This window comes from Strongylocentrotus purpuratus, unplaced genomic scaffold (genome assembly GCF_000002235.5).
Source record: "Strongylocentrotus purpuratus isolate Spur 01 unplaced genomic scaffold, Spur_5.0 spur5_scaffold_21, whole genome shotgun sequence".
Taxonomy (NCBI): Eukaryota; Metazoa; Echinodermata; class Echinoidea; order Camarodonta; family Strongylocentrotidae; genus Strongylocentrotus; species Strongylocentrotus purpuratus.
The window spans coordinates 17,907,733-17,925,435 of NW_022145607.1; the positions used below are offsets into that span (position 1 = coordinate 17,907,733).

The 17,703-nt window shown below is 36.0% G+C and overlaps 1 protein-coding gene across 1 annotated transcript; it reads left to right on the top strand.

The window, feature by feature from the left end:
* Nucleotides 1-3,972: 3,972 nt before the first annotated feature.
* Nucleotides 3,973-16,380, top strand: LOC105442931. The gene is made up of 3 exons (XM_011675605.2): nt 3,973-4,061; nt 4,947-5,890; nt 16,354-16,380. The coding sequence occupies exons 2-3, from the start codon at nt 5,030-5,032 to the stop codon at nt 16,378-16,380; spliced, it is 888 nt and encodes a 295-aa protein (XP_011673907.2). The 5' UTR covers nt 3,973-4,061; nt 4,947-5,029.
* The last annotated feature ends 1,323 nt before the right edge of the window (nt 16,381-17,703 follow it).

Below are 17,703 nucleotides of genomic sequence, written 5' to 3' on the forward strand. Positions count from 1 at the left end.
CCTTCCTCCCCACCCCTCTCTATTCATAATTATCTTTGATTATTTTCTTGCTCCTCAATCACTGTATATCCACCCTTCAGTTTCCATGGTAATGTGCCCCCACATGGAAAGTTCTCAGTACAACATTAGTTGAGTTTAATAAACCTAATTTATGTTTCCTAAGAATTGACGTAATGATACCAACCACAAATTTCCGATTTAGAGTTGCAATGATTGAAGGCGATATTTATTTCACTAGCCAAGAATTACTAGCTTTATTATATCAAACGCCAGTGGCGTAGCATGGGTTCATTCATGGGGGGGGGGGGGCAATCGTCTTTAGTCTTCTAGATAAGCGTTTTTCAACCCCTTTTTTGCAAGTCACGGCACCCTTTTACGAGTTGAAAAGTGATCGCGTCACTTCCGTTCGATATTAACCAAAGAGGAATTGTTTTCCATCCCTCGTATACATACTTTATGATTAAATCGAAATTAACTCTAAGTTGTACTTAAGAACTATTGAGAGCCATTTGTAGCCTTAAACAAATATATATTCAAAAGTGAATATTCAAGTATTTTTAGACTTTGTATTAATTCCACATCAAGAACATGAAATCTCCTTAATAATAAGAAATATGAATGATTTGAATCAACATTTAATGCCTTTTAAAATAACTTTTACAAAATATTTTCATGGATGCTAACGGCTTTCCATAATCGTTAAGTTCAACTTAGGATCTTTGTGAAACACCCCCAGGATGAATGTCACATTTTTCTAGTAAGGAGATTATGTGCATGTAAATGTTATTCTTTATTTTTCACATGCTGTTTCATGGAGACGTTGAGAAATCTGATACGGAAATACATTCAATGGAACAGGAGAAGAAGTAAATAAAAGGGCATACATGATGCAGAGAGAATTGAGTAACTAATACAAGAAATTGATTGAAGGGAGAGACAGACAGACAGATATAGAGAGAGAGACAGAGGGTGGGAGAGAGAGAGAGACAGATAGCTAAAGAGGGACAGGGCAGGTAGAGAGGGAGAGAGACGGGAAGAAAAGGGAAAGGGTGAGGCGGGGAGAGACAAAGAGACAAAGGGAGAGAGAGAGAAAGATAGAAGGTGACAGAGATAGAAAGGCAGAAAAGGAGAAGGAGAGAGAAGAGAGAGATTAGAGACAGGGAGATGGGAGTGACAGGAAAAGGGGTTGGAGGCTAGGGGGATTAATATAATCTAGATGGGAAAATAACGTAAAATAACTTCAAGTTTACTATGCTCTCAGTTTATATTACCTTGCATTTCGTATTTCGTCCATGCCCCCTATTAGCTCTATAAAAATGTTTTTCTATTTTGCAAAAAGAAGAAAAAAGGTATTTTTGCATGGACTATTATGATACAACGTAAGTTGACAAAAGTAAGTTTGAAGAGAACGCGGCATGTTTCTTTTGAAAGTTAGCGACCGAAAAAAATATTGGGGTCATGATCTATTGTGATGAGCGATGAGTCTATATTTTGTAAGTCTGACGTAGACAAGTTTGTAATCATCTCTTTCTCTCTCTCTCTCTCTCTCTTTTTATCTCTCATTCCTTTCTTCCGCCTTTCTCTCTATATATATTATGTTTCCCCCCGCGCAGACCAGTCAATGTTCACTGAATACCCTCCATTACCTCATAATCTGTTCAGTTATCATTTATTGTAAATTGCACCTGATCCAAATATAATCTCCGAGGTAGAACTATGGATCTTTCCTGAAACCACCTTTCTCTCAATCTCTCTCTCTCTCTCTCTCTCTCTCTCTCTCTTTCTCTCTCTCTCTCTCTCTCTCTCTCTCTTTTCTTATTTTCTTTTTCTCTCCTCGCTCGTTCAAGAATTACCGCCACCAACGAAAACTGAACGCGTTTAACGAAGTACTTATCAACAAAACTTGGATGGATAAGCAGTATACTTACATGCTATTCTCATTTTCGTTCTTTTGGGGGGTTAAACCTCGCATAACTTATTAATACTGACTGGTATAACTTTGAGGTTACATGATGATATTACCATTGTAAACAATATTCCGTAACGGTACCGAAATTGGATCTTATATATTAGCATATTTCGTCCTCCAAAGTAATCTGAACTTATCGCAACTAGAAATAGTTGTTCCTGATCCTTTAAATTGGGTAGGTTAAAGAGGACTTTAGATAATAACCCAAACTGCTACATTCACAAACATGGTTCGGAGGGGGGGGGGGGGGGGGGTCGTCCATCCTTGATCTAGAATCTAGAATGGCTGTCATACTGTCGATTTCATATATTTTCTTTATTCTTCTTATTCTGTTCCTACTGCTTTCTTCTTCTTCTTCTCCATCTTCTTCTCCTTCTTCTGATACTTTTCCTGTTCTTTCTTCTTCATCTTCTTCTTCTTCTTCGTCTTCAATCTGCTTCTTCTTCTTTTTATTCTCCTTCTTCTGTTCCTTTTTCTTCTTCTTCTTCTTCTTCTTCTTCTTCTTCTTCTTCATCTTCTTCTTCTTCTCCTTCTCCTGTTCCTTCTCCTTCTTCTTCTTCTTTCTCTTCTCATTTGCATTCTGTCTATTGAATTACAATTATTCGTAACGGGTGAATGAAATAATATGTAACGAAGCACGTAACAGAGATTTGTGCATTAAGTTTAATTACATTACGAAAATGGCGTATATAAAAGCTAATGTGTACGTACGTCTTCAGGAATGTTATGCAATCTATGCACCAACGGCGCGTTCCATTAAAAAGACAGGTGGAAGCTCAAGTCTCAGTCTCAGGTGGGAAAACAAGAGCTATTTATGAAGCATCGCATCACTGCAATTTTGGAGTTTGGGCGATTATCCAAAAAAAGAAAGCAGCATCTGTCGATGCTTAAAATCTCAGTGAATACATGTATTTGGGGTTGTGTGTACATTATCCTGGCGACAAACTGGATATTTCTCGGCTTGATTTGTGTTCAATATGTCAACTAGTTCTGTAAGTATTTTCCTCCAGTTTATTTCAATTTAATATGCCACTACTATCAAATATCCGCTTTTAATATCAGTTAGTCATACAAATTTACAGGGTTTGATTATCTTTTAATACGTTCTACATTTGACAGCGTCTAAAACCACGGCTTGATCTGACTGCTGTAGGTCTACTGTGCGAGACACCGGGCGAGACATCAGTGAGAGAGACTTTGAAGCGGTTGTGCCCGCTTGTTGCTGGCGTAGCACCGCGATTATTCAGCAGTTTAAACCGCATTGCGCCTGCCCTACTCCACGCCGATCAGAACTGCGGTAACATGCCCGAAGAACCTAGGCGATCCAGGTGTGTACAAACAATGTATGATGATTGAAATTGAATGTCTGTGTAAAGCATAATATCCTACATGATATCGAATGTCCATTTGATTTACTTTTCTTTTTAAATTTACTTTTCTTTAAGTAGTCCTGTACACCCATATTCGTGTAATGTGCTGACACAGCAGATTCTCACTGAGAGTTGTTGTGGGTCAATCAAGTGATTCACTGTCTCTCAGAAGAATCACATTCAACTTAGGATTTAAAAACATATATATAACCGAAACGAAATAAACAAATGCAAACAAAAAAACAAGTGTTAGAACAAAAATTACAAATAAATAGAAAATCGGGGCAGGCCAATAAATAATCAAAAACTGATTTATTTTTTTCAATTTTTTTTAATAGCATATGTAACGCAAAATCAGAATACAGAAATATTTATGCATTACCTTATTTCAATTTATTCAATTGATTTATCTCATTTGATTATTTTAATTTGTAGGATAGAATATCCTGATCTGAAAAAATGTTTCAATAGGCTCCGCTCACATTAAAAACAAAACATAGACCTAAAAATGCGACTGCTATCTTTTCGTGTGAGGAGAAGCGCCCTCTCTTGTTTGTACATGTATCTAAAACGGGGATTCCCACCTCCCACTGGCGCTGTGTAGAGCCATCCAGGCAGGGTTATTTACGATGACGTGTACTTTGAGCAGACGGTTGTTTACATCTCGCTATATAGTATTACTACGACATCATTGTATGTTTGTTCTTCTGATCACCACATAGGTAAGTTGATTGATTCTTATCTTGCATATATTTCCTTTAAAAAATGATGTTATTTTATAATGTTCATCTTGAAACAATTAAAGTTGATGAATTTGAGACTCTCGAGTCTAGCTCGTATAACTATAGATCTAAGGGTCTCTGGTGAAATATATTCTAGAATGTTTCGGAAATGGGCCTAAGTATTAGAACTGACTAAGTATTAGCATGATTGATTGGCAGATCAAGAAAAGTCTAGTATACTACTAGAATACGCTCCGACTTCCTTCCCAATGTTATTACTTGTTGGGAAAAAACACCTACAAAAATGTATTAAACTCGTCCAACCACAACAATTTTTCTTGAATTTTTAAAGAAACACTGGTGTAGAAAGTGTTAATTAGCTACCTGAAACTTTCTGAAAATCTCATTTGCTGGAAAGCACAATTGACTTTCAGCATTGAGAACCTGTGTCGTGCACATGGTCGTACTACCAGCTCGTTTTCATTATCTCTCTGTGCTCATTATATATCAGTTTTACATTAATATGAAGGTGTATTTTCATATGAATTTTGTTTTCGACTTAAGGATAACTCAAGATTTCTTGAACGAAATTGAAGAATACCTATCTTTTAAAGGAATATGTCTGCGATATTATGAGGAAGATTAGTAACTCGTAGGCATATCATTTTAAAACTTATACAACTGTATTATCAGCCTTTTTTTCTTCTAATAGAAAACAAAGGACCAGAATTAATTTAATGAAGAGGTGTTTGTTAGGTTGTATCATGAGTTAATTTTTAATATGTCACGGAATTAGGAATCAATAACATTTTGATGAAATAATGGACAAAAGTGTTCATCTCGTAATCAAGTATGTTTTTTATTCTTCTTGTTTTTTTCTGTTAGGTGACATCACAACTGGAAGTACCAAATGTGTTTGCTTGAATGCTCATTTACACAACGACCAGATCAGAGGAGAATAGCTCGATATGGCGTCAGCATTTAGTGATCCTTTGGCGCCCTCCCCGTGTGAGCAATGCGGGAACGCCACCGAAGGCACCATGAGATGTTCTGTCCGAGACAGCAAGAACCTCTGCCAAGATTGCTTCCAAGACATACCGCAAGCAAGACGAGAAGACATCGGCGATCCAGAATGGGTTTGCGACATTCACTTAGACCGTAAGGCCGATATCTTTTGCGAAACGTGCCAGCGTGGTTGTTGCAACGAATGCGCAGTCGATGTTCACCAAGGTCACAAGGTGGTGGATGTGTTAAAGCTTGGAGAAGAAATTCGACGCGACCTAACAGAGCAACTGCAAGAGGTCGGCGTGAGGGCAGAGAGGCTGTCAGAACTACGACGGGATATTGAAAGTTCCCTAGGAAAAATTGAAGAAGCCCCTAAACTGGTGAATAAAGTTGTTGAAGAAATCAAGGAAGAAATCGCACAAAACCTGGAGAAAGAAATTAACAGAATCCAATGGGAGGCACAGCTGAATATAATAAATCATGAGAGAAAGAGGGACAACATGCTGAAACTTGTGAAAGAAAAAGCCGATCTTGATATTCAGAGGATCCAGGAAATTCAGCATTGTATTAGTACCGGTCTTCAAGAAGATGCAGTAAAGAGGAATCGTAAGATACAGAAGGCAGAATCGAAACTACTGGTCGGTCAACAAGCTTGCGAAAGCGCCAATCTAGAGATTAAATTGTTGCTTGAGTCAACTCCAAAAGAGCTTGCATGCCGCGGAAGACGACTCGGTAGCTTGGTAGAGGCATCCTCAGCGTTTCAGTGCCAGAATGATATCCTTGAATCCTGCAGAGAGGTTGAGGCTGATCTCCCCAAATTGGAAGTGGAGAAAGATAATTTTTTTCATGGCTTCAGACCTTTTTCACCATTATTGAAGACTGTGCTCTGTATTTTTGTCGTATTCTTCTTTGCAAATGGAGCAAGAGGTGATTACAGATATGAATACAATCGCTTGCTTTCATCTGAATCGATGACTAGCTTGATCATGTTATGTGCATACTTTACTCATTATTTTGTTGTCAAGTGTTTAGGGTTAATGTTGATACTAGATGGCAGTATGGGTGACCACCCAATTAAAAGGAAAGACAAGAAACTGAAATCTTGCTACAAGATGGCTCAACTGGGTATACAATTTTGGCTACTGACATTTTGTTTTCCTCATTTTAGTGAGTTCCCCATTGTATCTATTCCAAGTGAAATCGGTGAGTGCAAACATTGTTTCTATTATGTCAATCTTGCATTCCTGCTCTTCCTTGTATGGTATGAGGAATTCAAAGACATTCAAAGACTTTTGGGATTATCTGAAGCTTTATAAAATTTAAAATTTATGTTTGTTTTACAAAATATCCGAGCAATGCACCTGCTTTGCGCATGATAACTATCAACACTTAACAACGCATGGATTGAGTGTGACATAAGTACAATTTTTTCTAGGCTTGAGGCAGATAATCGTAGCAAAAGAATAGCTTATTAAAAGTGACTTATGGTATCTCAAATTAAAATGCACAAGGTTATATACAAAATAGGGATTGTAATTCACTTGTTTCTGATTTCAGTAGCTTTGAGTGTATTTGTGTGTTAATGTAAACTAGTAGTTTTGTGTTTTTAAAATGATATTATGCGTTCAGATGTATACCCACCTTCGTATGCATATGTCAGAATGGTACGATATAATCCAATCATCGTTAAATCGTTATTCGGCCGTATCTAGATGTGTATACATGTAGCTATATCAGTAATGTGACGATGTTGTAACTTCATGGCACACTTATTGTTAAAATCAGGATAGCCTGTTTGACCATTAGAAAAATTGAAAGATATTAATGAAAAGTGGATTTAAACTAAAACACCGTGTAGAAAAGGAAAACGTACGAATTTAAAATAGTTATTTAAGTTGTCAATCTCACCAGCCTTGTGCTCTTCTTGATTTGCTATTTTTATGAACTTTTTTTTATGTGTTGTGAAGTTATAATAACATAGTCTTTATAGATTGTATTCAGAATTTGAATTAATGAGAATGTATAACAATGATAACGTTGCTCAATTTTCCTTTACATTAAATTCCAAGGAAAGAAAATATGAGAGAAAAATAGAAAATCCACATGACATGGTAAAAAGAAAGAAACTTTGAGAAGATGTGTTAGCTTTAATAATGCTTCAGTTTAATGAAAACGGTGAATGATAATAAGAATCATTTATCATTTGTTCATCTGTGGATAGGAATTGTATATAGGTCGTACTCGAAATGTAATAACCAAGAAAAAAGGTGAATATAATTGAGGAAATGTATGTATTCATGTACATAAATCTCGAGTGCATGCATTTTATATTTGTTGGTCAAGTCCGGGCTCTATAGTCCCATACGTGACCGGCCACATCTAAGATATCAGTGTATAGGATAACTGTATCAAGCTGATAGCCCTAATGGAGCTAGAATCAGACAAAACATCAAATATGATTATATGATTATATGTCAAGTCATGTTCATAATTTCATAATACAATTCACTATTTCTTGATAAAGTATAAGGCTTGCCTTGTAGTGGAATTGCAATACAACATTCAAACAAAACAACTCTCACTGATTTGGTGAGAAATGCAATCTAATATCTTTGACCTGAGTCAATATATTTGAGCTCTTAACACGATATCAATTCACGTTGACAATTCCATAATACAATTAAAAAATACATGGTAAAGTATGGGACGCACCTTGGCCTTGCCTTTGTACATACTGTATCTCATAGAGGAGAAGTGTTTGATGGCTGCAGCGAAGTTAGAGGAAATATTATGATTGGATTGTGTACGACGAATAAAATGAACATTAATTTTAGCATGTTTAGGGGATGATAGGTAGGCCTACTGATCATCATATGAATCTTGATTTACTTGTAAAACAACTTAATGATTCGACCACATCTGTAGATCACATCTGTACATATATTCTTCATAATCCATATAGGATTTGTATAACATGTGTCGTTTTGAATCAAATGAAAATGCAGCAGCAAAAAAAATTAAGTGCTGTTTCTTTCTTCAGATTGTATTGCAGTATGGTAGATTCGTCATATATACCCATTGTAGGAATCTATATGATCATGATGAATATCTTCTTTTCTTCTGGTAAGGAGGTTATGTGCATGTACATAAACAGATCACTATTCGCGTAGTTTAGGCGGCGGAGAAAATTCCTCCTCTTGGGCGTCGGTGTATTATAATGAAACTATATGCTGTATAAAAAATTTAAACATAAAATAACAGGCTTACATAATAGGAAGATTGTTTTTATTAAGCAGTGGAGGAAAGGGTAATGAGTCGTGAGAGGGTTACACACAATTGGTAAGAAGACATAACCACCGACAACCAATGATCAAAAGTCTTTTAGCATAACTTGAAGTGAGCTGACAAGAAATTGTAAATGATTAAACTTTATGCTTTGCATCAACTACATTCATGAATATTATACAAGTGTAAGTACTAAGCTGTATAAGGGATTTTAGTCTTCCACTTTAAAGGCATGTAAATAATTACCAATAAAATAGACTTCCCAAAATATATATGTTTGTAATTTTTATTTTTTATTTTTCACGTACTGTCTGATGGAGACGTTTGAAAATGAGATGCAGAAAGACATTCAATTGAACAGGAGGGCAAACTAAAAGGACATACTTGATGCATGGAGAATGGAGTAAATACAAAAGAAAGAGATAGACAGATATAAAATGTTGGTGACAAATGGCAGTATTTATTTCATTGCTTGTGCCTGTATGTTGTGAAAGTGAAGGTATAGTAGTTTCGAAGAAGCCCCAAATGTACTGAGGTTGCCAGACAATTGAGTGCACTCACTCTTTTGTACCGTGATTTGGGGCCGCTCTAGCCCATAACTTTGCAAAAACTTTGCAGCTACAGAAGCCTATTATCATGGGTATTGAATTTAAGTATGATCATTTGAAAAACTCACACACAAATAGATAAGTTGTGAGCTTACCCTTTTTCGAGGACGCCTCCTAGATCTCCATCTATTGAACATGACGATATTTTCTTTCTTCCAGAGCAAAAATAATTCAACAAAAAATACAAATATTCAATACCGGTTGAAAGTGGTCATCTATTCTTTTCCAAAACGCCAAGACTATAATGTCATCCCTAGATAGAAACATCTGAGTCAACGAATGTGGTTACCGTCTCAGTTTCTATAGTCGATAAAACTGTAGCTTTTGGCTTTTCGAGAACCAATGGTTATTATGTCACCCTTGCAGTCCTGCTTTTACATGTATGGTATGCGGAATGCAAATTCAGTCAAGGACTATTGTGATTATCTGAAGCTTTATAAATGTTGAAGTTTTTGTTTGTTATCCAACATATTCGAACAATGCACCTCTGTTATGCATAGTAACTTTCAAAACTTAACAATGCATGGATTAAGTGTGACATAAGCACACGTTTGTGTGGGCCCCAGGCAGATAATCGTAGCAAAGGAGTAGCTTAAAAAGGACTGGTCTAAAATAGTGGTTGTAATTCACTTGCTTCTGATTTCAGTAACTTTGATTGTATTCGTGTGTAAATGTAAATTCATGTAGTCTATTTTTGTCGAAAGGATATTATGCATGTAAATGTAGACCCACCTTCGTACGTTTATGTCACAATAATTATAATCCAATTATCGTTAAATCGTTACTCGGCCGTTTCAAGACGTTTGTAGCTATATTAATAATGGTATGATGTTGTAAATTCAACGTACACGTAATGTTAAAATCAGGATAACCTGTTTGGCCCTTAGCGAAATGGAAAGTGGAAAAAACAATGAATAAAAGGAAAACGTACACATTTAAAATAGTTATTTAAGTTGTCTATCTGGCCGTGATGTTTTGATATACGTTATGCTCTTCTTTATTTGCTAATTGACACATTTTTTTTTCATGGATTGTTTCATGTGTTGTGAAGTTATAATAATATACGGTAGTCTTTATTTTTAGATTGTAATCAAAATTTAAATAGATTAGAGTATACTAACAATGATCACGTTGCTAAACTGAAATTCCCTTAATATATTTCCAGGGAAACATAGTATTGGAGAAAACCAGATCATCCACATGTTTAATGTTTAATGAAAACGATGAATGGTAATACGAATCATTAACTATTTGTCCATCTGTGTATGTGAATTGTATATAGGTCGTACTTGTTATGTAATCACAAAACAAAAATGTGTAAATAATTGAAAAAAAGTATATATAATTGAGAAAATGTATATATCATGGAGAAAATGTATATATAATTGAGATAATTATTCATGTACATAAATCTCGACTGATGTATTTGATATGTATTTGTTGGTCAAGTCTAAGCTCTATGGTCCCATATGTTACCGATCACATCTAAGATATCAGTGTATATGATGACTGTATCAAACTGATAGCACTAATGGAGCTTCGATCAGACTAAACATCAAATATGATTATATCGTTTCATGTAAAGTAATGTTCACAATTTCATAATACAATTCACGAACACTTGGTAACGAACGAGGCTTGCCATGTAATGGAATTGCAATAGAACATTCAAACAAAACAACTGTCACTGATTTGGTGATAAATGCAATCTAATATCTTTGAGCTGACAAGAAATTGTAAATGAGTAAACTGTATGCTTTGCATCAACGACATTCAGTGTTAGCACTAAGCTGTATATTGGATTTTAGTCTTCCACTTTAAAGGCATGTAAATAATTACCAATAAAATAAACTTCCCAAAATATATATGTTTGTAATTTTTATTTTTTATTTTTCACGTACTGTCTGATGGAGACGTTTGAAAATGAGATGTAGAACAGGAGGACAAAATAAAAGGACATACTTGATGCATGGAGAATGGAGTAAATATAAAAGAAAGAGATAGACAGATATAAAATGTTGGTGATAAATGGCAGTATGTATTACATTGCTTGTGCTTGTATGTTGTGAAAGTGAAAATATAGTAGTTTCAAAGAAGCCCCAAGCGGCCCCAAATATACTGAGGTTGCTAGACAATCGATTGCCCTCACCTTTTTTACCGTGATTTGGAGCCGCTCTATAGCCCTATAAGTGCAGATGTCTAGTATCATGGTTATTGATTTAAAGCATGATAATTTGAACAACTCACACACAAATAAATAAGTTGTGAGCTTACCCTTTTTCGAGGACGCCTCCTAGATCTCCATCTCGCGAACATGACGAAATTTTCCTTCTTCCAGAGCACAAATAACTCAACAAAAAATATAAATATTCAATACCGGTTAAAAGTGGTCATCTATTTTTTCCAACCGCCAAGACTATAATGTCAACCCTAGATAGAAACATCTGAGTCAACGAATGTGGTTACCGTCTCAGTTTCTATAGTCGATAAAACTGTAGCTTTTGGCTTTTCGGGAACCAATGGCCACCAACGGTCTTAGCAAACGAGATTTATTTCGAAATGAAGCTAGAAGAAGTTTTTTTAAAAGTTGGATTAACCTGAGAGTTGCTAAGTACTGGCAGCCATTTTATGTTTTTATTACAGGGAGGTAGCCATGGCAACAGAATTGCCAGATGCGTTTTAAACCCGATTCAGTGAAAATGAAATTACATCAGTTCCTTGCTATTATTTTCTTTTTGCGTGATAAAACGTTGAAGTTTCACTGTTCCTCACACACCCCTTCTTCTTCTTCTTCTCTCTCTCTCTCTCTCCCCCCCCCCCCTCTCTCTCTCTCTCTCTCTCTCTCTGTTTTCCTCATCAGTATAAGTAATCAACATTATCATGACTGTCAGCAATGTACCGATCCAATATCACATGAAGTAAGTAAGTAGTAATATTTATATTCCAGAATACATAGATCATCAGCTGAATACGGACTTTTCTATTAATGAAACTGGAAGGGGAATCCCATGACGTTGATATATTATTATTATAATTATTATTATTACTCACTAAATACGCGTCCTAAATACTCCCTTCTGTCATTTTCTCTGTAAATAATCTTCATTGTGTTTTATGATTTATGTATTGCATTTTTGTTTGATTATTTCCTTTTCTTTCCACTCTCCTTTATTTCTCTTTCCTCCCCCTTCGCTGTAACTATAAAATCGCATGAATATCCATCTTCTCTCTTTTCACTCCTTCACTTTTCTCTCGTACACACTTGCCATCCCCTCCACTCCACTGTCTCCCTCTCTCTCTCTCTCCCTCCACCTCTCTCTCTCTCTCTCTCTCTCTCCCTCCACCTCTCTCTCTCTCTCTCTCTCTCCCTATCTTCTTCCCCCTCTCTCTTTCTTCTCTCTCTAAGCTTCCTCCCTTACTATCCCTTCTCTCTTCATTATCTTTGATTATTTTCCTCAATCACTGTATATCCAGCCTTCAGTTACCATGGTAATGTGCCCCCACATGGAAAGTTCGGAGTACAACATTAGTTGAGTTTAGCCTAATTCATGTTTCCTAAGAATTGACGTAATGATACCAACCACGAATTTCCGATTTAGGGTTGCAATGATTGAAGGCGATATTTGTTTCACTAGCCAAGATATACTAATTATGTTATATCTAACGCCACTGGCGTAGCATGGGTTCGGTCATGGGGGGGGGGGGGTTGCAAGTCACGACACCATTTTACCAGTTCAAAAGTGATCGCGGCACCCCAATTAGATATTAAACAAAGAGGATTTTTTTTCCATCCCTCGTATACATACTTTGTAGCAAAAATCTTCTTTAGTCATCAGTATTAATAACATGTATGATTATATATTCGGTCATCTCGTTGCAAGGAATCATGAATCACATGAACTATAAGGACAGTACATGTATGTCAATTTGACAAGGAACACAGGACTGGAAAATCAGTTTGGGGAGCAAACAGTCTCGTCACCTTTAAGCACATGTTTTAGAAGGCCTGCGAGACTGATAATACCTCGGTGCGATTTGAACGTTATATTTATCATAACTAATTATATCTAAGACATTTTTCCGATACTGTATAGGTCATTGAAGAATAATGGAAATTCACGGTAATTAATCTCTTTTAATACATGTAAATGCGACTGAATAACCTCCTCTGCCTTTCCAATCAATTCTCATCATGTCAAGAAACTGACACACAAATAACCGTCAATAATATGTCGCTCATGTTTGTTTTTAACTGCTCTTTACCTAAGCTACAAAACTTTTGACCAATCACAGGACACACTGTGACGTCACCGCTACTGGATAGTGCGAACTTTTCGACTGAAAATAGTTTTGATTCTCCGTGACTATCTTGACTTAAAATAAGTTCTTGTGCGCTCCAATGTAAGCGATGAGGAGGGCGGACTATGTAGGCTATGATCGTATCACTTTGGCAATGATCATACGCCCCCACACGGTAACCATGTTTTTCCTTACTACATGTATTAGATCACTCCGCACTAATACATGTCCACCACAATTTAATAACTTTTGCTCTTTGCCAGGTCGTAACCACAAAATTAAATTAGTCAACTGTATGTGGTTTCTAAGGCGGTTTCTATTGACAGGTTTCGTTAAGATATTGCATTAAGAAATACCTTTTATTATTTCTCATGTATCATACGTAATGCAATGTGTTTTTGAAGAGGAAAAAAAGTGATATTCTGATAAGTTTTTATTTAAAATGAATAGCGATGAATACATAAACTCATCAAAAAATATTCCTCTACGTTATGAAAGAAACATCCTTTTTTTAAATACATATTTGTCCTCACTTTAACTTGTACAAAGGCACAAAGAAAACAAATTGGTGGGGAAAATGAGAAATTTATGTCTCAAAAATCATACACTGCAATAATAGGGGGCTTTATGACTTAACAGTTTCAGGACAGAGGTGTCAATATATCTGTCTATTAGACCTTCATTTCAATAAAACTTTGTAACTTACTGGCTAATCTTTGTCAAACCCTCTGTTTCTCTGATTTTTGTTGTTGATTTTTTAAAGCAACATATTTATTGATGACTGTTCCCGTGACTGTTTTCCTTTAAATCCCCACTGCACTACTAATGGCTACTTGCACCGTCTGTACAGCAAACAATACCTAAACGGTACACGTTGATCCCCGATGATGCCCTTTTTATTATGTTAATTGAGAGCTGATTTGATGAAATAACCACATGTCAGTGACCTTGCAGGGAGGTCTAATGCCCCCCTGGCCAAACTAGTACAGAGGGGCTTTAAGAGTTTCCTAGTGCCTTCAATAGTACTGAACCACCTTTGGTTTGACTTCAAAATATCACATATGATATTGTGGCTATTGATCAATAGTCACAGACGACCGATGCTGTATTAATTCTATAATATCTAGGCCCGTTGTAATAGTTCAAACACAGTCTCCGTGCATCCATTAATTATTGCCCATATGTTCGTCCAGTTTTGAAGAGTTCAAGAGCCTTCCATATCGATACTTTAATTAAGTACCCTCATTCACTCTAGTTTCAATTACAAATCTGAAGCTTTACTTATGATTGATACTATTTTGATAATGTTTACGTTCTGAAACAAGCGTCAAAGTTTCGACAAAATTATAAACTGATGATTAAAACCGCTGCTTTATTTTCTTAGACATGATTCTACGTCAAGGTCTTTTTAATGTATATACTAATAACTTGTTATTGCTATCATAGTTATGGTAGCATATCATAATTGCTATTCAAGTGATTTTTTTTTTAAATGTCAACCAAGTTTCTAATCCGACAATGGTGTTTTATGTGTATGATAAATTGTGCACCCTTTCCTTAATGATTTCTCCCGACCCCTCTTTTACTTCATTCTCCTCCTCTCCTCTCTCATCTCTCTCTCTCTCTCTCTCTCTCTCTCTTCTCTCTCTCTCTCTCTCTCTCTCTATCTATCTTTCTCTCTCAATTGCTACTCCTCTCTTTCTGCTTTTTACATTTCTTGTACAAATGTATTTTTTGTCCTGCATGTATAATACAGTATGTATAATCTTCTATCTTTAAGACATGTTAAACGTCATTTTCAAGTGAATGAAGAACAAATGAAATGGTATATTGTTTTCCATTGTTTATTTACAGATCCTTGTTACAGTAACTTTGTTCTATTTGAAATTGGCGAACACATGTTTCAAGGTGATATAACAGGTAGGTCTTTTGAGCCATCTTTATTGACTTCGAGAAACATGCACCATCTATACATTTTGATCCTTCGAATGTGTATTTACAACGGATATCCAACAACTAACAACAATAATGATACGATTCGTCATACAGGTGAAGATTTGTCACAGTGGCACTACAACTCGTCATGGGATTACAATAATGTCTCTTCATCGACCGAGCAAGTTAAAACTGACTTCTTCTCTTTTAGCAATACGATTCTTTGTTTGTTTGTTTTAATTTCCGACATCCATATCTATATATATATATACATACAAGTTTTAAAAACATACATATGAAACACATTGCAAATGATAAGAAAGAAAGTGAATGCGTAAGATATAGACAAACGGTTGGAAAAACCATTATAGGACCATTTTTTAAATAGTCCTGTTCTTCCATGGGGTCCAAAAGCAAAAAAGAACTCATATTAATTTACATACAACATCAATTTGCAAATGATAAGAAAGAAAGTAAATGCGTAAGATATAGACAAACGGTTGGAAAAACCATTATAGGACCATTTTTAATGGTCCTGTTCTTCCATGGGGTCCAAAAGCAACATTTTTTTTACATACAACATCAATTTTCAATCATAGTAATTTACCAATGCACTATCCCCCTTATCGACCCCCTCACCTGAACACTCCCCCCCCCCCCCCTCCCGCCACCTTCTCGATCCTGCCAACCCCTCCTGTCACCCCTCCCACGTCCTCCAGGGTATTTTACAAAGAGCAATAAACAACTATTTTACAACCATTATAAGGACAAATCTAGCACAGTATACGAATTGACCTGTGCACACTGTTATCTATTTTACACAAAATGAATGTTTTGAGACATGAAAAATTAAATGACAAATTTAGGCGGACGTTAAAACAATGTAATCGGTATAGGTGCGTACATCTTTGCCAAAAGCAAGTTTATCACAACGCCATTAAAAATACCCAAAAAACTTATTTATGTAAAGGCCCGTTTACACTTGCACATTTGTGTGATATTAAACATTCTAAAAGTACAACTATGGCCCTTTATGTCAAAAGGTCATTTTCAATCAAAAGACTAATGAAAAAAAAAAGGAAAAAGAAATCACATCTTTATGCTTAAAGACTTTATGAAATATCCTTCTTTTTCATATTTTCTATGTTTGCACTCCCAAGGAAGTGAACGATTTCAATCTTGGATGAGTCTTTGTTTATTTATTTTGTCTTCAAAAAATTGTTTTGCCTTGACGAATCCCGTGATATCATTACCTTGGTATCAAAGACACTCCTCTCTCAATTCCATTCGATAGTAATATGTACTATTTACATGTTTATTCCTTGCATAATATTTTTTTCAAAAAGAAAAAAAGACAACAAGTGTGGAATATCTTCTTTTAGTTCTGCTACACCCACAACAAAAAGTGAGTCACCCTTACTCAAATTGATGAGTCACTGGTTTGTCCGTACAGCGAAACACTTGAAGGATCATGTGAGTCACTATGACTCGATACAAATGAGTCTTATTTATCTAAGAGACTCATTTGTATCGAGTCATAGTGACTCACATGATCCTTCAAGTGTTTCGCTGTACGGACAAACCAGTGACTCATCAATTTGAGTAAGGGTGACTCACTTTTTGTTGTGGGTGCATCATGACATAACCCCCCTACTCCCTAGGCCTATCACACACATACCATACCATGCCAGAGTCACTGTCCACATTTGCAATGGAAAATATATCCTAAAATATCACATTTTAGCGATGTAATCGGTGGTCCCGCTACCCGAATCTGAAAAATCTACTTTGTACGCACTAAATTAAGCCTTAACTTGAGATTTATTTGTCACCCATACTGTCACGAAACAATCTTGAATTAATTCGTTTTACATCAAATAACAAGGATCTAGGAGTTTCGTTGTATAAAACAATGATGCAAGATCATGCATGTTTTCATTCGACACGGCTTCGTGCGATACAGTAGAATCTATAGTTAAGTTACACACAGCCTCATCAACTCGAGTGCGGATATCGTAAAATGAACGCATGCATCATTTGTATAATAATCAGAAGATTCAGCCCACGAATCCAGTCATAAAAATCATCGTTTAAAACCATATGAATAATTATGCGTACCAATTTTTCACTAGCTGCAGTCAAAACTCTTCTGAATCCAAGATATAAGATGGCGACGTCGCGTCGTCGATCGGGAATTCAAATATGGCTCGAGAATGCGCATTTTGGATGACGTCACGAAAGCATGCGCGCGCATGCATACAGCCTCACTTTCAAGTTGACTCACTTTTTTATTCTAAAATGCTCTTATGTCGATCTTGACTCATTTTTACGACCATGTGAGTCAGTCGAAGCATTTTGCAAATGCGTCAGCTCATGATTGACACACTGGTGAAATATAAATGAGTCAATAGAGACTCATTGGTTGTTACTAATGAGTCAATTTACACCTGACTCACGAAAATTATGCTTAAATGTGTCAAATGACTCACTTTTTGTTGTGGGTGTAAGGC

Bases quoted from the DNA above. Each gene is read 5' to 3' on its own strand.
- LOC105442931 (XM_011675605.2), top strand. From the start codon at position 5,030: ATGGCGTCAGCATTTAGTGATCCTTTGGCGCCCTCCCCGTGTGAGCAA. The intron at 5,891-16,353 runs GTGGAGAAAGAT...TGCACTCCCAAG, and splicing joins CTGATCTCCCCAAATTGGAA to GAAGTGAACGATTTCAATCT.